General features: G+C 33.4%; 1 protein-coding gene across 1 annotated transcript; it reads right to left on the bottom strand.

Moving 5' to 3' along the window:
* Positions 1 to 1208: 1208 nt before the first annotated feature.
* On the bottom strand, positions 1209 to 27552 carry LOC127873409 (low-density lipoprotein receptor-related protein 1B-like). Its single transcript, XM_052417257.1, has 29 exons — positions 27459 to 27552; positions 22085 to 22184; positions 21494 to 21689; positions 19844 to 19937; positions 19161 to 19327; positions 18207 to 18459; positions 17531 to 17690; positions 16318 to 16428; positions 15829 to 15956; positions 15408 to 15441; positions 14739 to 14888; positions 14049 to 14196; positions 13690 to 13818; positions 13171 to 13297; positions 12599 to 12758; positions 11942 to 12073; positions 11271 to 11501; positions 10381 to 10561; positions 9500 to 9627; positions 8884 to 9049; positions 8283 to 8395; positions 7555 to 7689; positions 6999 to 7187; positions 6250 to 6432; positions 5725 to 5904; positions 5177 to 5359; positions 3792 to 3930; positions 2528 to 2674; positions 1209 to 2190 (listed from the first exon to the last, which is right to left on the bottom strand). Exons 2-29 carry the CDS (start codon positions 22167 to 22169, stop codon positions 2022 to 2024), a joined length of 4218 nt encoding a protein of 1405 aa, XP_052273217.1. The 5' UTR covers positions 22170 to 22184; positions 27459 to 27552; the 3' UTR covers positions 1209 to 2021.
* Between the last annotated feature and the right edge of the window lie 180 nt (positions 27553 to 27732).

Here is a 27732-nt window from a genome sequence, read left to right on the forward strand (position 1 = left end):
TGGATTCAATGAAGTCATTATGGACTGTGTTAATAACTCCAGCCTTCGACGACTTTCAAAGCATAAATTGGGAACTGAATAAGCACCAGTTTCCTCATGCATGCAGATATAAAGGCAATGAATATTTAAATCTACTTTTCAAATTATACCATCTGCACTTTCTTGACAGCAGCTTCATTTTATCGGCAACGTCAATGAAGTTAAGGTTATTTACTTAACACTTTCAAAAGAGTATGCTGTAAATGACAATGTAAGTGTTATGTACCTTCAACGTTCCTGCTGTACGCTTGAAATACTTTAGTGACAATATGTTGCAGTATTATTTTTTTTTAAATTAGTTGGCACGAAATAAGATAGACCTGTACGAAAGAAATACATATGCAATTTTGAAAACAATGACTTATTCTGATGATATATTATCTGTCACGACCAATAAATTCCAAAATAATTCCTCATATCTTACTTTGCGTGGCTGCATTTAAAATTTGCATTAATCTACTGTTTAAACACATTTTAAATCCAAAACTGCCTATCCGAAGGTAAAGCCTCGTCATTTCTGATGATGACCGAGCGAGGCATATGTAAAACACAACCTTAAACCGTATGACGTCATATAAAATAATCGAATTATTTTGTCGATGTCAAATGAACAAGACGTATTGTTGTCAATGTTATTTTAATGTTAGATTTAAATTTATGTTGGTATGTGTGATTTGTTTATGCAATAATAGCAAAAATACACAATTTCTTGTGAATGATCATCTGCGGGCGCTCGAAAATCCGTTCCTTTTTCGAACGCCCGCAGTAGATCACGCCCTCGAAAACGTGTATTATCCCTATATTAATCTATGAACACTTGTGGAATTGGTTAATTAATACATTGATTATTTAAGTATAATGTTGTCTCATGATTATATTTGTTTTTCGTAATGTATATTTTGACAAACTTCAATGAAATTGGACATAAATTTCAAGAAATACAAAAAGACATGATTTTGGGTAAATCGTGGAATAAAACATGTATTCATCCGTATCGTATTGTGATAAATCGTCCTTTTGGTTGGAATGGTATGTTGTTATAACAGTTTTAGCAGATACGAATATGTGCAAAACAAAATCACGTAAATCAAAATCGGTGATAATATTTAATATCGTGTTACTTATTTACTTATAAACAAAGTATAATTCAGAAATAAACAACGCAGAGGTATAACACAGAAATGGGTTTCGCTTGAGCTTAAAATATACAATAACAATTTTGAAAGTAATACAAACTTTAAAACACAGCTTTTTCAATATGGATACAATTCGATAAATATAAAGCCCTCGCATTCCCAAACTTTATTTTCGTCTTATTTGTGCAACTTCATAAAGCGTTGTTGAGATTAATGCCACAAGAGATCAATATATGGCAATACGTAGATGATACCTTAATTAATGATAACAACCTATACTCCACAAGCATAATAATATCACGACGATTGGGTTGTTCCTTTGTTTCCTCTATGTAAAGTTGCATTTCTTCATATTTTATATTGAACACACAATATTTTCTCGCAATAATCACCATGTGACGAACTTGGGGTAATTCTACAGATTTAAAAAAGGAAACATTTACTATAGGATAACTATTTTTAGTTATTGATGTGTAATCGTACGGATTCGTTTATTATGTTGATTCGTTGTATATATTTGCCTTGGTTGTTATCAAAATGCATACAATAACCATTGGCAGTAGGAATGACTTGTCGGTAGATAAATTAAACGTTGTTTGATCCTACACTACACTTATCTTGTGGTATTTGTGTTAACATACAACTTTATAAAAACATACCACAGTCACAACATTATATACATGATTTAAAAACAGTATTATGCAAAAAAATGATTGTTGCGATTGCAGGTTATAAGATAATAATGATTTATAAGCTACAGTAGACAATAATATTTAAATTTAAAGCCCAACATACATCGTATAAACACTGTAAAACAATAAAAACAACATGTTCTGTGGCACAAGCCTATGTTGGCTTGTTATTGTTTAAAACAATTTGAGAGCTTGTATACAAAGGTTCTCCATTCTTTGCTTGCTGACTTCTGTCGGCGCCTGGTTGGGCGTTGGCGCCATATAGAGGGTTCACAAACCCGTCATCGTCTTTCTTCACCGGAACTGTCGGCAAAGGATCGAAACTGGAATAAACAGTTGCAAAAAGCTTGGAATAAAGAGCTTGCTTTTGTCAAAGTTTTTTCTAAGGTTTTATAGCATATACATTTCGTTATGTATACATGTGTGTTAATGTAAATACTATTTAATTTAGAATTCGACCCAATATTTTATATAAAAAATATCAATAAGTGTCACGCGTACGGAAGCGAATATGGCCAGTGTATTTTTAGATACGATAATTAAAATTATATTGTATAAGAAAGTTGCTGATTATACATGTATTTAACTTACAAACGCGAACTAAAGTAGTTGTACAGTTATGAAAAAGAGTTTTTGTTAATATTTACTATGTTTACTCACATTACGTGATCCGTCTGTGTAGTATCTAAGTCATGACTGTTCATTCTAGCGCCCGATGTGGTCATGTAGCCAGGGTTTTCAATCGCTATGGTCTCATTGCCTGTATTGAATGTTGCGTTAGAGTACGGAACCTCTGTTGATCTTCGTCTTAAATTCAAAAATTTACTTATGGTCACATATATACACAAAATCAAGGAATATTTCGGAAATATATGTCGGAAAGTAAAGTTAACCAATAACAAATCAGTGTTCCCTATAGCAATAGCCAATATTTCAACGCTAGATTTGGAATGCTTACATTGATTTAGCGTGGTACATAAGCTCGTTTTTATTGTTTGTGTCACAATATACTTCATATGAATATCCGGCGACGATATCCGAATATTTACTAGCATACCCGAAATTGGCTTCGGGAAACGTCGGGAGCACGACATAGGTCTCGTGAACTGCCCGAGTCCAATATCGCGTTCGCTCGTAAATGGTAATTTTTCGGATATCGTCGCAGGATTTCACATTTAATATATTGTCACACACAAAATAAAAACGAGAATTTGTATCTCGCTCAATCTTTGTTACCAGACCACATCTGGCGTTGAAAATATGGCTTTAACAAATGTCGCAGGAAATTCACATTGAATATATTGTAACACACAAAATAAAAACGAGAATTTGTATCTCGTTCAATCTTCGTAACAAGACCACATCTGGCGTTGAAAATGTGACTTTAACAAATATGACAGGACATTCACATGAAATATATTGTCACGCAAAAAATAAAAACGAGAACTTTTTATCTCGTTCAATCTTCAGACCACAGCTGGCGTTGAAAATGTGGCTTTAACAAATGTGGAATAACATCACGATTATTAAGGGCACTTGTTATATACGACGTACCTTCAGACGCATTAAAAAGCTTTTGTTATTCGTAATTAAATAAAAGATGACCACAGATCGAAGAACAGTATGAATTATAATATATGGCATTAATATTTAAAACATACACATAGATATATAACAAACAACATACAGCAATGAAAACGTTGCTGTATGAAACTACTTTGCTTTACCACGTAGTTGTTGTCAGATTTTGAGGTCGATCTATTCGGTAACGGTTATGGGCGATTATTTGCATTTTCCTTGCATTCATTATTTTTTGTATCACGGACAATTTATTTTAGGGTCCATTGTAATATAATGTGTACGAATTATGAAGTTTTTATAAGAATTAAATATAATTATAATTTCATCATACATGTTAATATACCTCTTTATAAATATAAACAATAGAACGGCTCCAGCTATGACGACTACCAACGCGACGGCTATGCCAACTCCCATTTCAATCTGTGTCCGCGCGAACCCACCGGCTGAGGCCTCCTGGGACCCTGTATCACCTGGAATCTCTTCAGAAGGAATAAGTTACATACATTGCAGCAACTGTTTGTAATGATCATGTGACGAATCAAATTAAATACTTAGTGATTAGAGATCGGTGAAACAATACCGTTTTGGTTTCGTTGTATGGCATAGTTTTTGTTTGTGATAGGTATGTATGCATTTGTAGTAATTTGACATATACATCAGTATATAGTCCGTTCAAATCCAGAATTCGATAATAGCATCATATATAAAGTCATCATTAAATGCATTTCTTTAAAAAAAAGTAATATCGTTCCCAGAGCGGTGCGACAATACATCTAAGGAAATGCATGTGTAAAACTGTACAACCGTATTATTTAATAGCAAAACAGAAACCCAGGCAAAAATTTCCCATATAAAATGATTTATCAGCGGGGTAATGTAAAAAAATACATTTTGAATGTTTATGCCTATTTCTGAAAAAGCGATAATCAACAAACATCTCTACACGTCTATTAGAAGATGATTAATTGATGTTAATTAATTGAGGTAAACCCCTCTTCATATGCATTATAAGACCACCAATCCACCAACACATACCGCTTCTGTTAAGCTCTGTAGCTTTTGTATCTTACCCTTTAATTATCGGTGTCAAACATTTTAAATAATTATTGTATTTTTTATTATTTTATTTTATAAATAAACCACGTATCAGCAAGAAACTTGTTAAAACGCATGTGTGCATCCGGATGATCGGATGACAAATAGTTCCATATCCCTGCTGATGTGTATACAATCACTTGATAGCTAGACACAGCATTGATCTAGCTCCTTCAATGTTCTTTGTCAGATAAAAGCACATACTTATTTTTACCATTAATGCGTTCACCTTCAATAGAGGACCATCGATTTACATCTACTTCTTAACTTATAAATCTATTTATGTTGTCTAAGACTATGTTGACAAAAACCGGCAAAATCAGTTTTATTACATGGCTGTTAAGGCGAATATGGAATACAATAGCATAGCATGTTTATCATACACCTGCAACATATCTAAATAAGGGTAATGTATCTTTTGTAACATGTTTTTGGCATATGCAATAACTCATAATTTTGCCTTGAGAAATGTACATGCCATGACAAGCACATTGATGGTGTCCAACATCCGTATCAGTATCATATGTTCCTTACGTATACAAACTCATCAAACATGTATAGTTATCGAGGACGGTGGATTTAACGTTTAGTGGTGTTGTAGGTACATGTATGTGTGTAATATGGCATTACCGACGCATAATCCTGACGTTTGGTTCCAAGCTCCAGTGGCCAAGCATGTCAAATTAGAAATCGATTTGTTTTTCTCATATGTGCTAACACCACCGCAAAAATATTCGCACACAATCCCGACTTTAAACGAACATTTGTCTTGTAGGATGAAACCGTTGTTGATAATAGGGGGACATTTGATTTCTGAAAGCAAAATTGCAATAACCTTAATTAAATACATGATGTGCTTGCTGTTTAAATTAATAAGAAGAAAATTGATGTTTTTGAAATAAGAAAAAAAAAGTTAATAATATTGTGTAAACTAGAAGTACTAAATTAATAATGATAGTTTTGGTGATAATCCATGTAAGTGTCCTTTCTTTACATGCGTCTCAGTACGTTATTTATATGTGAAATACATGACGATTGTATGTGTTATGCTTTGTAACAGTAGTTCATTTAAAGTATCTAAAGAAACAATGATGTTATTGTTGTAAATTTAAACCAAATTTATCAATATCAGTGAAAACGGTATCGCCGGAAAGCAGCAGCTGTATGTTACAGTGTACCTTGGCATGGGTGTGCGGGAAACCAGCTGCTATCGTTGACACAAGTGACCGTCGCCATTAGTTGCGTGAATCCCGGCTGACAACTGAAACCACACGTGGAGCCAGTCACCGGGTTAACGCAGTTTGTGTAGAGGGAACCATTAGGGATGGCGTTTGCGTTTGTCATACATATTGTTGTTGCTATACGAAGGAAGTGTAAGCAAATATTAGCACACAATGAAACCTTGGTACAAGCTAGTGTTTTTTTCGTTAACACTTGATATATAAAACAATTAGAATTGTTTATGAATGTATGCTGAATGTACGACAATTATATGCACATACCAATCAAATAGCTGTACCTGAAATACTCTGTCTATGAAATGTTAATTAGAAAAATTCATATTACTTTACGAACAGATATGTATGTATGTACGTAATTCTATGTATGTAATATGTTAAAGCATACAATACAATGTTGCACTAAAATACGTTATAGAAGAATACTATAAATGTATGACGGAGAAACTTATATTTATGATATACCCCGGCAAGCAGGTCTAGGATACCAAAGACCGTCGTTTCCACACGTCACCATACTTGTAATTTGTGAGTACCCCTCATGGCACCCGTACTCGCATGATCCCCCCACCGTGAACATACAACGTGGCCTGATATCGCCATTTGCGATGCTGTCGGAACGGATCGTACATGTTGAAGCTGGATTCACTGCACGGAAAATACAATTGAATAAATAAGAATATTTTCACTTATGTATACAAGTGTCAATAAAAATTTAAATCTCAATTATACTATAAATAACTGGGTGTAATATACTTGACAACATAAGACAGTTTTAGGATAACACATAGCATGCACGTTTTATTTAAATGTCAAAGAGCACTGTATTATTATTCTTGGATTTTATAGTGTTCTTCTTTAACATTTCTTTAGTAGTATACTTCTACTACTACTACTACTACTACTACTACTACTACTACTACTACCACCACTGCTACTACTACCACTACTACTACTACTACTACTACTACTACTACTTCTAACCTACTACTACTACTACTACAACTACTACCACCACTTCTACGGCTACCACTACTACTACTACTACTACTATTTCTACTGTTACTACTACTACTACTACTACTACTACTACTACTACTACTACTACTACTACTACTACTACTACTACTACTACTGCTACTACTACTACTACTACTACTACTACTACTACTACTACTACTACTACTACCACTTCTACGGGTCACTACATATACCACAAAGTATTTCCGCCTGTCTGTCCCAACCATCGATCAGACACGTGACCATCGACAAATTGGCGTTCTTGATGATGTAACCACTCGGACATTGGATAGCGCACATTTCGTTCAAACGCTTTGTGCAGGTTGAACTGATGGTCACTACTGTAGCATCCGGCTGTCGTATGAACGATTCGCATTTGAAAACTGAAGAAAACATTAATGCGTAGTTCTGCATCTTTTTGCAAAAACTAACTTATCTTGTGTTACAAACATTTTTACTGTTAATGGTATGTTTGTTTTAAATATGCGTTATTTTGTTTTCAATACAGTTATCATCGTCTTTAAATAAATGAATAAAACTATAAAATGATTTCTATCATAAAAATATATGAAATGCAATTTGCGTCAGCCAACCTGATATTACGACCTAATTGTTTAACCTTTGCCTTACACTAATAAGCACAGCTTCATATGTGTTTGTCAGTCAGATATCTAGTACGACTTTGTTACAAAAAGTATCGTCAATAACACAAACGTATATTAGAATGGTGTAAATGTGCATGTTTCTTACTATTGCTACACGTGCGCCCATCCTCCTGCAGATTTTCTCCTGTGTTGCATTTGCACGTCCTGTCTGTACTACCCTTGGGAAGGCAAACTGCACTGCAGTCACCGCGACCATTATTAGATTGACACGCTTTGTTCACTGAAATATTATTTCAAGTTCGAAAATATAAGAGCATTACGACTCCAGCAACATTTTCAGGAGATAAAATTCCGCTTGTCTTTAATTTGAGGCAAGTTATCTTTGAATATACATTTTAGGACAACAAATAATAATACAATTTTTGAGCAAAAAAGATTAAGACCTAGTCAACCACAATAAATCGGAAATTCTGCATCGTAACTGATATATATATATATTGTGTAATACCGTGTTCATTATTTTCTCCTGTGCATATGCTATAGTACATTTTAACGCTTTCCTTGTCAAACATTAACGCTAGGGAAATACGAGAATTATGTACAACATCATACAAACTAGTAAAGCAAACCATGCTTATTTGCTAACAGAAATGTAATTCATATTAGTCTTATTGAAATTCTAACGCGTTTCTTTTTGTTTCAGAACAGCCTTTAATTGAGATCATTTGTTTATGTTAATGCTGATAACATCATGGTCTTGTTAATTCGCTTTAAATGGTTGAAAATTAACTGTTTACGGTGAACAATATTTTAACTCCTGGACAAACACAACGATATTATGTTTTCACGATAAAGTAAAGCTTCACAATGTACCTGGCTGTTTGTTAACCGTGTTGCTTTTGTATACCCAGAGATCGGATAGTCGACCGAGATCCGTCCCGTATGACTGCGATGTTTTGTCTGTCATGTTGTAGGCAACAACAGCTCTGAAAGATACGACTTACTGAGTTTGGTAGAAAATAATTGATTGTTTGCGGTATGGTGTTATTTCGTAAACGACAGATAACACTAAAAGCATACGAGCTCAATACATCTCCATGACAAGTGTGGATGGAATGTGTTCCCCCATTAAAACACACGTGTTTTTCGCTTTTTAGAGTTTGTGCTTAATGAAATATTGTTCAGAGGATTATGCATCAGTGCACTATATTACCTAAGGAAGCAATATGTGTAATGGTGTTTGTGGTATAGCTATCTTATTATGAGTTAAACGTAAAGGGATCAAGATAAAGATGTAAACTAAATTTAAATGTTGAGAGCTTATAGTTTTCTGTCTTACACATTGTTTCTACTCTATATACAATACATAAATCAATACACAAATGAAACCTATCGGTATTAAATAAATAAAACGTGACTGAGCGGATTTTTTAGGATGTTTTTCTGCAAAATGGTGTCGTGCTATGATACTTACTCCTTAGAATAGTCCGTATAGTAAATTAGGTCGCCTTCGACCACGATGTCGCGAATGATGACAGTGTCGGATGACGTCTCATTAAGTATCGTCATGCAATTTGTGCCATTTAAGTTGCAGCGCCGTATTGTATTCTCATACAAGTCACCCCAGTAAATGTAATTGTCTGAAATATGTCCACAAGTATTATCCGATTTTATATATATTCGTTCAATACACCACTTACCTTTGTGGTTTGCATTAGCATTTCTTTGTTTATAATAAGTATGTGTGTTATGTATTGACATGAATCAATATAAAACTCGAATATGTGCACGATTAAATGTAAACAATAACATTAATTACGTAACAAAAATATATATATGTGTATCGTAAACCAAAAGTGTCGCTCTTTTTAATGATTTTCATACATTAGTTATAAAATTTTGTTTTTTAAACGTTAAAATATCCTTATTGAAAAAAAAGAAAGCTTATTTATTAAACGCAACAATATGTGTATCATACATCTATGGCATCTTTGTCATTTAGAGCGCTTTCTTAACTATGTGCAACATTTTTTTTTAAATATACAAACGCCAAGAAACGCTATATCCTAAACGTAAAAACACAACCTTACTTATGTAATCTATAGCAAGCCCGTCTGGTGTGTCCACATCTGTTATAAACTTCCGAACGTCAGATCCATCCATGTTAGCCTCTGCTATGTAAGAGTTGGGATAGGCACTCACCGAGTAGTACATTTTTCTGAAGGCAAATACACAATGTCAAAGTAAGTGTTCGTTTTATGAATTGATGTTCGGAAAAGCTTTATTATAAATTAGTCTTGACACAAAACCAAAACAGCATATACGCACATGTTTTCAGGACAGTCTTATTTGACTTTGCGGTCACCTGAGTATTGGGGTAACTGGGCTATACTGGTCAGTCTAGACATTCCCTCCCCAACAAAAATCATTATGTACTACATCTGAGTATAATGGTGACGTTGGCTTTTGCGACCAACTGCCAGAATAATTTATTCCGAAAGCAATTTTCACCTTTTTTAAGCGGTCATTTTGGTGCAAAATATATAAGGGTCTGATGCGAGCTTCTATTTTATAAAATAGTTTTTGCAAACGAGTTTGTGACTTACGTATAAAAAAGGGTCGCCATACTAACAGCTTTCCTTTGCAAATCGGATAGCATATGACATTGAATAACGTGTTAGGCTGTTATGCTTTAAAACAACTTAAACGCGTAAAGTAAAACTGTTTTTGACGTTAATGTATTTACTTTGCCAAGTACCGTCATGCGAGCACAAATGTTATCTAAACCTGTCAAATTAAAGAATAAATGTAACGGTACACTACTAACAATATATTGCAGGAGATTTGTGTCTTTACGCAGGACTGGAAACAATGAAATAGGTGTTTTCGAGTATGGGTCAAGATATCTAAATATATACATCATTGTATATTAGCAGCTGACAACACACGTAACCTCTAATTTTATCCTTACCCTATTTCCGGATGAATTGCAATTGATCCAATTGTTTCAAGACCAAAATTATCCACAAGGGTTATTGCGTCTCCAAATGGAGTTATAACCCCCACATGGTGGTCAAATGAATCGTCAATTGATGTGTAATAAATATTGCCCGTTGTTTCGTCTTTTGAAAACCGTCTAGCAACGCTATTGCCTGAAGAAAAAAACATGCATAAGTAATTAAATAGATAAAATGTGATGGTAGAATTGATGCATACAATTATTTTTAATTATTGTATTACGTGTTTGTTTGCTACACACCGTTTGCCTAATTTATGCTCTGCATATATATCACTTTAAAGAAACGCAAACCTAAAGGGTCCTTTTCACGTTTTGATAAATTGACAAAATAAAAATAAAGACGTTTCAGATTCGCAAATATTCGTTTTAGTTATGATATTTGTGACGAAACAGTAATGCTTAACATTTACCATGCTCTAATATATCAATTATGCGCATCTTTTAACGATTAAAACCTGAACATTAGAAAGCGTTGCAACGCAAAACGATTGAATATTTTGGAGAGTTCTGTCGTTGCAGTTATATGTTGTGATACTACGAACAGTTTGACATTCATCACAAGCACGGATGGCCGAGTGGTCTAACCAATAGACTTTTACTCCACGGGCCAGTGGTTCGAGCCCAGTTGATGGTTACTTGTTTTCTTTCTTTAATTGTATTATTGTTTTTTTTACTGGAGCTTTATAGATCCAATGTTTACATTTATCAATATGAATCATTAAATTACAAACTTCAATACATGCCAAAATTTGCGAAAAGGTCCCATTAACAAGCCCATTTCGCATGTGATACAGTTGAGTTATGTGTAGATGATTTTATTTATGTTAAAGAATGCACTATACCTGTTTTTCCGACTTCCTTGACCCCAGTTCCATTCAAGTTAGCACTATAAACAATTGAGTTTTCACGCTCAGACCAAATGATCCGTTTTGTGTCAATATCGTAGAAGAGTCCATATACATATGGGACATCGTTCAAAGGGATCACAGCCTGCTCATTCGTCCTCAAGTCAATCTGCATGACCTTGTTGTACGTGGTATCGTAGACAAGTGCAAAGTCCACAGAAGAAAGCGCTACAAAGCCACAAGCATTATTAACCAAGTGCTTTTGTTATATGTGTTTAACAACATATATAAATTTTTGACTTGTTTATAGGTAACTGATCATCTTGTTTTACTAGTGATTAAACAATGAGGCCGTACGCCCGATTAATCGCGTACTTGAAAGACAGTTGTCGTCCGTTAATGATTAATAAAGGTACATTAACAATTATTTCCTATAAGAACTGATAACACATTCTGACAACGATCAAGTTGCACGAACATAGTAAATGGGTGTATGGGAACTACAAATCATGTGGTCACCTATTTAAGTGATTTAAAAAAAATATAATTACATATTTTTGTTATTTATACGAGTATTAGTTTTCAGCGGGTTAATTGTTTGTATAATATAAGTGTAACCACGAACATCTTGTTAATTAGCTTAAAATTAGATGCGCAATGATACTTGCTCTTCGCACTGCAACTTGTATTCACTGTAGTGTATCCAGTGGAGCATTCACATTTTTTCTCGAACGTGTTTTCATCCGTGTGGTAGGTAATGCATATCTGTTCACATCCACCATTAAGGTAAGCACATTTATCTGCAATTAATACAATTCGTAACCAATAATTACAAAGTTTCCCATTTTTGTTAATTTGGAGTTGATTGTTCTGATCTATGTCATCTAGAAAACCAATACACCATCAATAAGAGATTTTGGTCAGATTTACCGTAAATAAAAACATTTTGCAAATATAGAATGCAATGAAATAAAACACGTTAATCTTATATGAATCGATCAGTTTTACAAACTTCATTTTATGAACGATTGATATTTATGAAAATTGACTGTGTTAGAGCGCTTTTGATATTTAATCTTTACTGGAATTCATCATCTTTAATAAAATAAATGGTTATTGAGAACATTTTGCTAATGACATACAAAACGTAAGCAAAATTAGTATACAGACCGTGTTTTAATAATTTGACACTTTGAGTTTAAAAACGATAGGCAAGCACGGTTCGTTTTAAAACACGCCATTTAGTTGTATATGTAAATTCAACGCAATTACAAATGCCCATATGACATTTTCATTGATCATCATAATGTAAAGGCTTTCTTCACCTGTTTCTATATTCTGAATGCTTGAGTCCAACATCTTCATTGCAACGGCATGCAGATTAAAGTATCCATGAGTTGCTGTCGTGGGTGAAAGTTTCGAAACTGATTTGTAGTAAATCTGCGACGAGTTTGTAAGATTCGGGTACATCCACTTTATATAACCCTGAATTACGCATAGTGAAACATTTAGCAATAAATCCTTTCTATATCAATGGATAGTTCATTATTATTTGATTTAATGGACACTATGGCAGTCATTTGTTTCACAGAAACTTCTTACGCGTTTTTATATAGATGTATCTAAAGAGTTAATTGTATTGTTAAACATTGCATAATTGACAGAAAGAAATTGTTTTATGTATTGCAAGTGCGAGATCGCATCTAAATTAGAATGATTGTAATATTAACCTGTATAGCATTATATACAACGCTGACTTTATAAACTCAATTTAACTGCATGTCTAAACGACTTGAGTAAACTATTATTAAAAATTGTAATGTAAAGCAAAATTACGTAGTTTATGTATGTATTCGTATTTATGGTATATCTCATGTGCGTACGCATTTCAACACACCTTATAAACTGCTAATAAAGACGTTCCCAAGTCTATGTTGCTATTAAGAATCGTCCTACTTTCATTGCCGTAAATCGTCATCTTGTACATAAAAGTACCCGTAGAGTTTGTCGACACCCAGTAAAACCTGCAATACGTACGAACTCACTTGACTAAGAATAATATTACATGATTGTCAATCATGTCCAAAGTGAAAATAGTTTTGGTCATGATAATTTTGAACAAACTATATCGTCAATTAACAACAACGTTTCCACTATGATATTTAAGATATTGTTCGGTATACAATTTATAAAAATGTGAATATTATTCGTTATAAAATATCATTCTTGATTATGTTTACAATTAAATGTTTAAAGGAGATGCTTGAAAGTTATATACGTGTGTCCATTTAAATATAATGTGGCTATATGACTTAAAGTTTACATGCAATACAAGACAGTTCATTCACTGTTATCATTATCATAAATAACGTTATTTCCGACATATTTCAATACGCCGTCATCATAATATTCTTACATATGTTCGTCATAGTCAACGACCAATGCTGATATCGATGTATTCGGACTGCTTTCAAATACTGTTGTCAGGTTAGTGCCGTCCATTACTACCGATTTGATCGTACCACCAATGGTAAAGCCTAGGCGCCTGTGTAGATATGCAACACATGTAGTATTTCATTAAAACGATATGTGTAGATGTTCTATTGTTATAGCGCAATTAGTATTTCATGAAATGTATGACATAATTTATAATATTTTTATATAATACATATAGGGTTTAATTTGCATATGAGCAATATCTTGTGAATAAATATCACAAAATATAACTTTAGACCTATGTGCTTCATAGTTTGTTCAAGTTTGCTAAATGTTTACCTGACGTGTGGCATCACAACTAGGTTTCTTATATTTCCCGTATTTGCCAACACACGTCTCGTGGCACTATCATCGACGTTGATTACGTTTATCGCTCCATCGGACTGAGACCAGTATAAATTGTTATCTGTCCAATCGTATGCTAGTCCTATGATACAAATATATGTTATTTTACACATTCAGAGTTGTTTATCAGTCAAAATTTATGCGTTGGAGTTGTGATACGTAGAAATAACAGCAATTATTAGCTTGTCCGAGTTATTTAATAGTAAAACATCTGAAGAAAAAATATTAATCAACCTATAAATACAGACATTGCAAAACGTTCCGTTTTAAATTAAAAAATGAATTGATACAAATGTGTGAAATTCAATTCCATAACTTTATTTTACTATAATGTGCGCACGTTCCGGACATTTTTAAGAGTTTTACTACTACGATAGTTATGTTTTGTGTCGATCAAATAGTATCATTAAAAGAATAAAAAAGATTCATTTGTCTACCATTGTTTATTTAAGGTTAAAGTAAAATTTTATTATGTATTTCTACAAAAAGGTACTTTTAATTACGTCACTGTTTACAGTTATTTTGTTTTAAGTACTAACACAATACTACTAAGAAAATGCGCAATTCAACAAGACACAATATACATGGGATTATGCGACGAAATTGTTTGGCAACTGATTTTACCTGTTATTTCACCAGTAACTGTAGTCAGAAGATCAATAGCGTTATTTTCCTTTGGAAGGTCAAGCGGACGTCTGAAGATATGGCCGCTGCTGTCAGCAATGTACAGTACCCGTTTCTCCATGTTTACGTCCACGTAAGCAATTTTTGATCCTGGATCGACACGTATTATATGCAAATTATTAATTAATTGTTTCATTCGTGTACCAAATTATCACATTTGAGGCTTTACAGTTTTTAATATGATGTAGTTTATTGATGCGGTTTTGAATATAGATTACTTCAAATTGTGTGTTTAAATTTACAATATAAAGGTATTAGTGTTAAAGTTAGTGACTGAAACCAACCAAAGATCAGCTCAAAGTCAAATTAAATATGATATGATTAACAATATGCTTAGTTGTATTAGACGGATGCATTTCTAAATGTAAACACTACATATTGAATCGTTGAAACGCTTGGACAAAGAGTTTCAATGGCTAATGGCAAAATAACTTGAATTTTTAATTCAAACCCGACATCTGGATAAACTTGACACTTACAATTTCAAACACCAATCCCTGTATTTACGTTACTTATATTAACACACGCTTTAACTGATTTTACTGGCATAACATGAAGACCGATTATACATAAATTATATTTAAGAACATGAATGATGTTAAAACTTACGAGATGCAGTGGGCGGCAAAGAATTGTTCTGAAACTGAAAAAGCAATTGTATAACACATTTAAAAATTCAATACAAACAAAACTTTACAAACACTACAACCTTAATTGGTACAATACATCCAGCACGAACGATCAAGGGCGAATATTGAAAATGTTATGCAAGAGCGTGACCTCAATAACTGTATATTTAATGTGTGATCAGAAACATAAAACATATTTTCAACAATCGTGGAACGGATTACAATGAAATTAAATGGACATGTAAAGATATAGTGCATGAATCTGTTAATTGCATTAGTAGATTATCTCATGTATCAAACTTGCGTTTTATAATATGTTTTACTGAATTTAATCTTTACTATTTTTAATGTGAACAATACATATGACGAAAATTATGTGTAGCTATCCAATTCATTTATACCAAGGTAGTTCCAAAATCAAAGATGGTGAAACAGTCATATACAGTGTCAGCGGCCACCCGAATATCGACCAGGCATATGGAAGTGTCATTAGCAAGAACCATGGCCCTGTGATACATTTTGCTGTTCTCTATAAATAAAAGGGATCTTTTTTGTTGTGGCGATGCCTTGGATCGGAACATGTCTATATATCTTAAAACCAATAACATAAAACTATAGATACCATATTATTACATTCTGCTCAAATTACTGCAAAGCATGATCCTTTCAGCTATTTTAACTAAACAAGAAACTGATGGTAATAACAATTGTCACCTGATATATTTATTGAGTTTTATAATTATAAATATACTCAGTAACCGATAAACTTGTATATAAAATCTATTTCAATACAAACATACATACACACTAAATTTACAAGACAAGTGATTTTAATTTTAATTTTGTTAAACATTTTCATCAGTTTAAAACTTTAAAAAGTGCAAAAATACCGTCACAGGATTTGGTCGATTGGTTATAAATGAAGCCTTCCGCGCACACACACTCAGCTCCTGTTTTTGTTGTTATGCACATATGTGTGCAGTTCAAAGTGAGGCATGGATCTAAATATTTGAAAGAAATTAAAATAGTTTATTAAAACACGCTTGACAATTACATTTGTTTTCACCTTAGGTGACGAATGTCCCGAAAATGTATTTTAACAAACCAATGTATTGTTTCTGCCTTATACATGTAGAATTAATAACAGTGTGTAGAATAGTATATTAATACGTGTTGACTTACGATATGAATGAGAAACTAAATTGAACTTTGTGAATATTGCAAACAGAGTAATGAGCCGTGTACTCTTCTTTTTTTCAAAACTCTCTAATAATACTAAATATCCATGGCATCTAGTCAAACCTTTTCAAGTTGTTATTCGAAAAAGATCAAGATGTTATGCTTTACACAAAAACAATAAGTAAATAGTTATGTTTTTAAACTTTTCTTAACACCTTTACTAAATGGAATAATGTCATTTCGCACAAAAGGTGGGATGAATGGGCAGATAAATACGCAGGCTGACAGACGATGCATTGACTATATTCCCTGATGAGATAATGTTGGTTCTGGGTTTCTGTAAAGAATGCATTCAGCTGATACATGTGTTTATTTCATGATATTGTGCTTCAGATAGACGTTTTTCTGTTGCTCTGGTGTATATAAACCATTGAGTTATCACATGAAATGAAATCGAATGTATATTCTCTTTTATTTATTGTTCTGTAGAATAACGATCGCATGGGGTTAGTATTTATTTACATCTGTGTGTTTTGAGATACATGTTGAGATGAGCCATGAAGCCATTAGACTGATTCAAACCTCGAATGCTTTACTTTGACTATTCCAACGCGATATCACCAGCTTAAATCATTTAGTTGCGTGTAACGTTGCGTTTAATGTTATGCCTTGTATCGGATAGACATAAGGTCACTTACCTTAAACAAATTTCCACGGGAAGTTACAAATATTAGTTTCTCCTCATACCTTAGATGTACCTTGAGTTCAAGTTTTACAAACACGATTAATGAAGCTATAATTTCAATACAGACGCATTTCACTAAAGAAACATTGCGTAGCGTTTTTATTTATTAGCGTAAAACTTACAAAAATAACCCCAATTTTACCACCTGTAGCTATTTAATGAAACTGAAATGAAAATACCTTGGTCATCAGCTCTCCAAGGTTGATTTTCGCTGAAATATGTCGCTATATTGTACGTCATATAGTTTGTAATATAAATCGACGAGGCGGCCTTTTCGCCATTACTGGTGTTCAAAAACATGATTCTGCCGTTATAAATGTCTGTTACAGCTAGAACGTCCTGAAAAACGAGTTTCAACATGTACTGATTCTTGCATTTACGAAATTTATATGAACAATCCTCGCAGTATTTTGATATAGCAGAATATTAATGTTGTTTTGTTTTGATGTGTTTTGTGTGATTGCCTTATTTCGTTATTTCGTATCGCTGAAATTTATGTTTGAGAATAAAGACATTGTCGCATGAGAAAAAAATATATTCGCAAGCACTGAAAAAAAACACTTTCTCTGATTGTTTTTTTTTTCTTCAAAATAATAAACTGTTATTAATAATTCAAACATGACAGGTACTTTTCTAAATGTGAAATAGTATAAAATATATATAATATAAAACACGGTACATACTCATTTTACGCACTTCTATTAAGTTCTTTTACTATAAAATGTTGGGTTGTTAAAAGTGTGCAAGCTTGTTCGAAGTTTTCCTATAATTGACAAGTTTGCTGCATACTCTTTCGCGAAACAAACAGGAAACAAACAACACAAAGAATTCCATAATGCATAGCTACTAACTTACCCTAAAAATTGCGATATCAAACAACGTTGATAATGTTATCCGTGCTAATGTCACCCTGTCTGAACCGTCGTATTTCGACGATTCAATGTTTTCTGTGTGTGTATCTATCCAATAGATTCGTTTGTGCTTGATGTCCGTTTCCATGGATATCGGTGAAATCAGACCGTTTGTGATAAGCGTCTTCCGATCTCTTCCGGCCATGTCCGACCTTTCGATCTTTGGATGAAGGCCATTGTCCGTCCAAAACAAAAAACTAAAATGCAAAACAACTGAGCGTATTAGACGTTGTTTTTGTACATAAGAACACGCCTCACTCAGGAATATACCGTCATAATACATATGAGCCTTGTTCTTAGAACACTGGGCTTAATGCATGTGCGTAAAGTGTCATCACAGATTAGCCTGTGCAGTCCGCACAGGCTGATCATTGACGACACTTTCCGCCTAAACTTGAATTTTGTTAAGGATGGACTTCCTTGAAACTAAAAATACCTTAAAAGCGGAAAGTGTCGTCACTGATTAGCCTGTGCGGACTGCACAGGCTAATCTGGGACGACACTTTACGCACATGCATTAAGCCCAGCTTTCTCAAAACGCGGCTCATATATGCATACACATATTTATTAAATATGATTGCTACAACACCCGAAACCATGTGTTGGAGACAATTTTCGAATAAATGACATACACTTAAAAAACTGTTAAAGAAAAACAACGTTTTTGTTCGAATAATAAATCAAATATCATAGTTTTAAAACACCAGACTGAATTTGGAATAATACACATTATGTGCATTACGATGCGTTCAGTATCGAAATAAAATTACTATTTAACAAACTATTAAGTTTAACATTTTAGATAGATTACGTTCTTCTCTAAGCATACTATTAATATGTATGTACTTAGAGCAATGCAAAGTAATATTAATAATGTCAAACACCATTCGTTTAATACCCTTCAAGAGGGTCCAACGCTATGCCGTCTGGGTAGTACAGGTTCGTATCAGCAATTATTTTGTAGATGTCATTTTTCATAAGATCAATGGCCCCCGGGGCAGCAGCAATCCACCGGTAAGTGGAGTCTGTCCAGTAAATTGTGTGGGACAGCCAATCAACGGCTATCTGTGGATTTAAATCAGCCAGTCGGCGGCGATATAAGGATTTAAATCAGCCAAATAACGGCGATTTGGTATTTGTGATGTAATTATGTGTGTTTACATTACAATATAAGTCCCATATCTCGATATAAAACCGAAAGCATGCAGACAAATACTTATCATTAAGATTTGCTAAAGACATTTGGTGAAAGAGATGGCATATCTGTTAAATGCTATTTAATATATTTTAATAATAATAATAATAATAATCTCTGTAAATATTCATTTTAACTGGTTCATTGCACACACCGTCTGATTATATTTATGATTACAATGTCGTGAAACGTATGGCTTATTTATCGGCTAAATGAACTTATTTCACCTTATTGACCTTTATAATCATCTATCAATACTTATATTCGTAACTTACCAATAATTTTTTATGCACGTCGAATGTCGAAAATGAGAACACAACTAATCTAAACCCTGACCTCTTTCACACAAGTCAACGTCCTGACGCCAAATCAGTTCCGCATATTACCTGAACAGTGCCGGATGAAACGCCAAGGTGAAAAGAGTTTGCAGATGTTATATTATCCATGTCTGCTGAGTAATTTGCAACTGCCAGGAGCCCCCTGTTAAAATAGTGTACTTATAATTTATTAATCAAATCAATAGGTCTCAACAATTAAAAGAATAAGTTAGCCCAGATTCGAACGTGCGTAATCTCTAAACTCTTTTACAAACACAAATCAGACATTCGTTTGTTGAAGATCCACGAAGCTTGATGTGAATAAAACACTATTAAGGAAGATTAAGCTACAACGAAATGCCAATTATAATGTTGATAATAAAAATGGCCCATACTGATATTTTGTGTGCTGAAATCATCGTAGAACATAATTTTGTTAAATCAATTAATTATTTCATATGTTATGTCAGAATCAATAAACGATGACAAAATAACCTAGTGTTGGTAAGTAGAAGACAATACGCAATCATACGGCTCATTCAGTTATATTCACATTGTTTTCATCAGCTTTTTAAACAAAACAAAAATGGTTTCAAATACTAAGAATATCTCAAACAATATTGTAGCACTTTGGCTTTTTACTTATACGTATGCTCAACACTATTTCACATTCGATTCATAAATAAGGGACGAAACCATAATGTGTGGGGAGTATCAGAATGTACGCATGGAAAAAGTTTTACAAGGTTACAGTACACTAAATAACCGTTTCATGAAGGGCTGTACTCTCAAAAAAAATACCATAGTTGACAGGAAGGCATGTTTTACACTTTTATCTAGTATTCGGGTGTTATCTTTCGGAGATAATGGTAGGGCATGAATAGATGTTCACTACTGAATCCCTGAAATATGATAAACTTGAAGACTATAGTAAACAATCGCACTGAAAAAGGTTACACTCCACTAAGAAACGGCCGAAAAAAAAGTTGCAAAAACAGTCGATTTTGATTTGTGTCAAGTTCTTTCTTGCATTGTACATGACATATCTTTTTTATTGCATAAATCGATTCCGCTTAGAATGGCCTTTAAGAAAAGGTATGGTTATTGGGGTCTCTATGTGCAAAATGTTGCATTTATTTTGGCCTAAAGTTGTCGCTTTCACATTGAATTATACAGGGAAACTATTTAGTGTATTCTGACCACAAACTGTGCATTAGATTATTGGAATAACATATAAAGCGTCTTATCTATCTAGACGAACTTTGTTTTGTAACAAATAAAAGTTATTAATAAGCTGAATCAGTAAATAAACGAAAAAAGTCGTTTTTAATTGTAATTGTTTCTGCCATTCTGTAGAAATCTCCTTCATATACCAAATGCATGTACTTTTTTAGGTTATTCATGTACTATTATAAGAAATCCGCATTAGTTTAAGTTGTTTTGGTCATACGACACATAGACATATAAAAATTCGAGTAAATTTGTCAGTATCGGCGTATCCTTCATTGTTATAAATTTCACATAATTACGCATTATTTGATTGCTGTTACCATGTACAGATTATAAAACATTGTATAAGGAAAATTCCTCGGTGATTTTAAATGTTGGTTTAAGGTTGCGATAATAAAATATTTATATTGAAGGCGAATAGACTCGCATTACAAATTTAGCAATTTTGCCTTGCGCAACAAAACAGTTTGCTTAGCATAACATCCCAACCGGTAATGCTTCTCGTAGATGTAAGCAATCTTCTTTCTATAATCGACATCGAGGCTGTAGAACTGCAGGTACGGATCATTAAACGGGACTGTCGTCACCGTCTCCGGCAAGTCCTCGTATGCAGGCATCATTGGTAGGTGCCATAGAGCGGCACTGGTTCCCATGGTATTCCTTGCAGTAAAGATCAGGCCTTTTTCTGGAAGAAAAGTAATGTATTGAAGGAAAACTGGGCTCAATGTTTGTGCTTCGAATTAAGTGAAAAAGTGACACTTAATTTGCATCTTGAAAATCTGATTAATAATACAACACTCAAGTCGAGCTGACAATATATAAACTGTAATATTATTTTCTTCTTCAATGACGTCTCTTCTTAACACTAAATGTTTCAATGGTTAATATAGAACATACATAAAAATATATACTTTCTCTGCGTAAGCGATTGCTTTACCCAAATGACATGCACAGCATGCGAGTATTAACAAAACAACAATATAGAGTGTTATCAGCTAATGTAATCGTTAATCTTTTCGCGTGTTAAAACTGTTTTATGACGTGATACACGTGACAGATTTTATTTTAACTCTGTTTTACCTCCGTCAATTGGCTGGGGCTGAACACGCGAGCATAGCATGGCGCCCATTAACATCACAACAATGAATTGCATGATTGAGTCCATCACAACCACAGGCACCTGCCAAACAAAACGAAAACACACATATACGTACAGCAAAGCAGTTTCTTGCTTCCTTGGCAAACTTACAACGGACGTTCACGCGAATATCATCCAACTATGGCATTGTGCTAATAATCTTTTCCTTTTTTAAATAAATTTAATAGCTATACGTTATAAAAACGGAAATTATCTTACATAAAATAATAATTACAATATTGCAAATAAAAAATAAAAGATGTTAAACTAATAGTAAAATCAATTAAAAACATTATGCAAAACCACTCATTATAAGGATCATATATTTTACTTATAATTCCATTTATTTTAATGGCATACACGTAAAATGCTGTTCATATGTTTTTGTGTTGGAAGTGAATGTTTTAAATTATGTTTTACCGTGTTTTCATTAAGTTTACTTCGTTTTAAACATATCACAATGTCAATAAAATTGTAATATGATACGCCCAACCACGCTTCAACAAATTCAGAGTCGGAGATAATAAATTAAGTTGTGTGTCGTCGTTTATTATAGTCCATGTCTTATATTTATAAATACAAATATCTACGCCTTCGTAATCATTCAAATATGATATCTTCGTCTTTTATCAACATATTTCCAAATAGTATTTCGAAGGAAAACATCGTCACGGTTAAACCAAACGCCATACCTTCATAATATTGATTATATATAATAACTTCATACTGATATAGATTGATACAAAGATACGGGTTCGCATTTGAAATGTGAAATCAATAATTTATGGCTCGCCGGAGAGACGAGCTAGTGGAATGAATCCCGGACATTGAAAATATCCCCATGGTATAAATTATTGACATTAAACATTTTAGTGCACGACTTTATTGCTATTGAAGCGGTTTTGAAGTCAATATTTGAATAGTACAGTGGATGTCGTCTACAAAGCAAGCGGAAGTTATAATACAAACAACGCGCTTGTATTCGTATACGAACAGCTAAATGTATAGCATACACTTTGTTCATTGTTTTAAAGAGAACTAAATGGCCACATTTGTATATCGATATTGAAGTGTGAGCCTAATTTAACTGACGTTCACGTTAAAACCATATCATGAATATAATCAGAAATGAAAAGGAGGAAAAATAAACACATTTGCAATTTTAATACTTCTGGTAGTATAACAATTGATGTGAATAAGTTCGTGTAATGCGTGTTCGACAAATATGCTTTTTGATGTTTACATCAAAGACAATTCTACGAGAATGTATACAATGTTTCCATTTTTAGCGTTTTGTAAGCATATATAGTAGAAACACATGGCGATATAATTATAATTGACCGAACATTCTTAATTTAAATTTGTTTCATAACGTAAAATGTTAACATACGAATATTTGTATTTCATGTTATATTTACCAATCATTTGACGTGATGTTTCGATATATATGTGTAGTTAAAGAATGTTGCTATTATTATATATTTGTATGCAACGAAGAAAAAGCAACTCGAGGGTGGGGCAATATACTATATAATGTTAAAAGGATCATGTCGATCATGAATGGAGACTAACAGCATCATTTTCTAAATACACACAGGCGTGAATGTATTCGTTTTAAGAGCATCAACAACGCGAATTGCATTGGCATTCACTTTTTGAGTTATGAGCGCGACAACACGACACTAGAATGAGTCGCGTTCTGACAAAACTGGGCATAATGCATGTGCGTAAAGTGTCGTCCCAGATTAGCCTGTGCAGTCCGCACAGGCAGATCAGGGACGACACTTTCCGCCTTAATTGGATTTTTGCTAAGAAGAGCCTTCATTTAAACGAAAAATATCATAAAAGCGGAAAGTGTCGTCCCTGATTAACCTGTGCGGACTGCACAGGCAAATATTGGGCGACACTACGCATTTACATTATGTCCAGTTTGATCGTTTGTCGTTTTTATATTCCCGAGTATAGGGTCGTGCGTGTTACTTAAAAGGAAGATTAACAAAGATTTTAAGTTATCAAATACCATTGTTAGTTTTACATATTGACTTTATTGTTGTACAACTGTTTTTGTGTAGTTACTAAGACAATTGAAGTGAAAACTCGCTTACAAGGACTAACAAGGTGACAAGGTCGCCGTGGTGTAATGGATATGGTGTCCGCCTAGCGACCGGGAGGTCACGAGTTCGATCCCCACCGTGGGAGCGTTCTTTAGATTTCCCCCAAAGACACCAAGTACTGGTTGAAGGCCCAGGAAACGGACTCGAGAGCGTTTATATAAGTCTAAGGCTTTCAGTGCAATCGAGCTAAAATAAATAGGTTTAAACTAAAAACTAACAAGGTGATATCATCAACGCTGCCTTTCGTACGGCTAGAGTTAAATGTATCATATCTTAGTATACATGCCATTTTCGTTATTAATCGGAAGTGACCAATTGCCTAAAAACAATCGACGCACTCAAACAGCACTCAACAAAGCGTAGATGCATACACAAACTCAAATGAATAAGATTGATGGCAGTTTCAATACTCGTGTATATTTGTTCGTAAACAAAACATTGCCAAACGCAATCACTCTTAAGTGTAACACAATGTTTAAATATAAGATATAGTAAAAGTCAATGGCTGCAAAGTAAATTAAAAAACATAATAATGAGGTCACAAGAGATCAGGTTTATTAATTCAAATGTATGTAAAGCAAACACCTTTTGTCGATAATTATCGTCCTGGCGCAGCTAGATTTTTTATTTATTTGTATTTTAATCGTGTTCGTTAGATTATATCATATTACTTACTGTTACAACAGCGTCTTTGATACACCACTGTTTTAGTCCCAAAACCTGGTAAACAGTCAAACCAAATACTCGCAATAGAAAAAAGCAATATTTCTAACTTGGGTTATACTCATAAATCGCACATTTTATTTGATCGTTTAAATTGTCGCACCGTACCACTTGTTTATACACGCGCCTGAGTAGATATTAAAGGGACTTGTGTACGGTTTTGTAAAATGTCCATTTTTACAATAATGTTCACATGTTCCATGAAGAATGTATGCAATATTGTTTCATTAACGGATATTCATCATGAAATCGATGAAATAGTAAAGCGTTTGAAGGGCTTTTCCTCGATTATTTTTGGGAAATAAAATCAAATTGTCGAGTACATTTTGCGGTTATATTTCATAGATCTCATAAATCTACACGATAGGATGCGTTGCGCAGTGGCAGCGTGTTTATTTTGGTTCCAGGAGACCTGGGTTCGAATCCCGGGGACGGCAATATTGTTTGACATGTTTTGCTCCTATGGTAATAAGTTAAGGCTATTAACTTGGTTGATATATTTGTAAGTAAACATATGTTATCATATTTTTTAAAATAAGAAAATCTGTGAACACGTCCCTTTAGTATATGGTGTTATTATTGTAAATGTATATACCAAGCGTATAATTCATACTTTTAATGTAAATTCATTCACGCATACGATATCATTCGCCAATTTAATGTAATATTTAATCGAGTTTATGATATATGAAAGGCACGTACTATGAATGTTTTCGTTGCGTTGTTTAATCTTCACCGTTTATAATGTGCAATATTTAACAAATATGGACTAAAAGCAACTAGCTCATGTATCTATAAGATGGCAAGATATTTATTTAAAAAGAAAAGAAAATTTATTTGTTTTATCAATCTTTAACATGATTTAAATGTATTATTGGTAAATGTTAATAGAACATGTGCTAGTTCAACCCTAACCGTTATCCGAACTACGCATTACTTTATGAAATACATGTACGTATTTTTTCATAATTGAACATGATAGTTTGTTGTTGTTTGTTTGTATCTGGCGTGCCAGGCATTCTATGTAATTAGTTCACACAGACAGCTTTATTTTCTGTTCGCTTGCATCTAATGCTGATGGTGTAAATTTATGTTATAACGATACTAAAATAAATCAATTTCAGTTCGATATACATACACACGCGTTATTGTGTTTACTATTTGAAATGCCTCATTTAAATTACACAGCTAATATACATGAACGTACCATGAATTGTAAAAGAAATGTTGACAGGCGCATTTAAATCGTACTTTCCTACAAAAAAGCACAACACACACTCCTAACAAATATGTATGTATTTGGCGGATAAAAACGAGTATAATTTGGTGCAAATAGTTATTTCATCAAATGTGTACATAATATTTTTATTTCATATTTAAAATATTTGATCATGTAAAACTAAACTAGTTATTTGATCTTACATAAATTGCGCCTGAGTGACACAAACGTACCACGTTAAAGTTGGCGTGTGAGTTTGTGTGCGGGTGTGTTTGTGTGTGATTAGTCTATCGATTAGTCTGATTTATAAGGTCAACTATATGTTTCTGTTCAATTTTCATCTCCCAAAATACCATGTTCTTGGCCGGGAACTACTATTCGTTAACCTTTTTAACTATTAACACGCTACTAGTATTTCCGACCAGTACATGTTTTTTTATTTAAACGATATGAATGATAACACGGTTAGAAAGGTATCATCTAAATCAAGGTATTGTAGCGATCCTTGCGGGATAGTAATAGAGTTTCAAATTTCACAAGGATACCATTTCATTACTATTGAGATGCGAAGTGGATCATGGGCCAACATTGTGTACAGAATCAATACCCATTATATGGAGAAGCAATTGTAAGAAAAACATATTAACCGGTCAATGATCAACTGTTTGAAGCGTTTGTGAGAACAATTAATGTTGACCTACTCAATTATCAAAGACAAGGGTTGTTTATTGGATAATTAACATTGGCTCAGCGAACATTATTTAGGTTTAAATATGAGCAAACATGTGTGCTGTATTTAAAATGATAACTAAATTGTACAGCGATCTGATCATTTTTGGGACGTTTTTCGCTGTGAATTAGTTCTTTTTCAACGATAATTGTAGTATTTGCTTTCGGACGTTGACAAACGTTTTATTTAGAAGCATTTACACGAAGGGACGAGAATTAATTTATGAAAGAAATATTCAGTGTTATTTTAATGCATTTATATATAACAATCGAATCAATACCACTCCACAGTGAACTATCTCTTACATGTCATAATGCTTCTAAATACGCTATAATTTAATCAATATTGTCACTAATGTTTACCTTGTATTGCTATATAAGAGACTTTACATGATAAGAACTTAAATTTCTGATTTAAATGCCAGTACATTTACATGTAATAGCATTATTTGCATCGTAAATGCAATATGAAATATTTTTCGCGTTTAACATATGTTAACATTCAAACGATTAAAAACAAACCTCACTTACGTGTCAATCTATCCGTATTGAACCGTGCTTGTTCACCAAGCCACACTTAATTGCGTATGACACTAACGCCGGTCTGAAATACCCGGTCGAGAAAAAGTTTCACATTAATGTGTTTACCGAATGATCAGTGTACCGAAACTAAAAATTGTATTTTGCAATTCATATGACTTCCTTATTTTGTAAGCTTTAAACAATATGTTCAGCATACATTACAAACTCGTATTCGCCTTTATAAAAAATACTTTAAATGTATTATTGCTAACAAGCACATATA

The sequence above is a fragment of the Dreissena polymorpha genome, chromosome 3 (genome assembly GCF_020536995.1).
Source record: "Dreissena polymorpha isolate Duluth1 chromosome 3, UMN_Dpol_1.0, whole genome shotgun sequence".
Taxonomy (NCBI): Eukaryota; Metazoa; Mollusca; class Bivalvia; order Myida; family Dreissenidae; genus Dreissena; species Dreissena polymorpha.

What these genes read in the sequence shown, in the direction of transcription:
- LOC127873409 (XM_052417257.1), bottom strand. Translation starts at nt 22,169, where the DNA reads ATGGACTCAATCATGCAATTCATTGTTGTGATGTTAATGGGCGCCATG. An exon ending in ATCTACGAGAAGCATTACCG is followed by an intron (nt 19,938 to 21,493) that starts GTTGGGATGTTA and finishes CTATTTTAACAG; the next exon opens with GGGGCTCCTGGCAGTTGCAA. An exon ending in GTTGTGATGCCACACGTCAG is followed by an intron (nt 13,819 to 14,048) that starts GTAAACATTTAG and finishes ATATCTACACAG; the next exon opens with GCGCCTAGGCTTTACCATTG.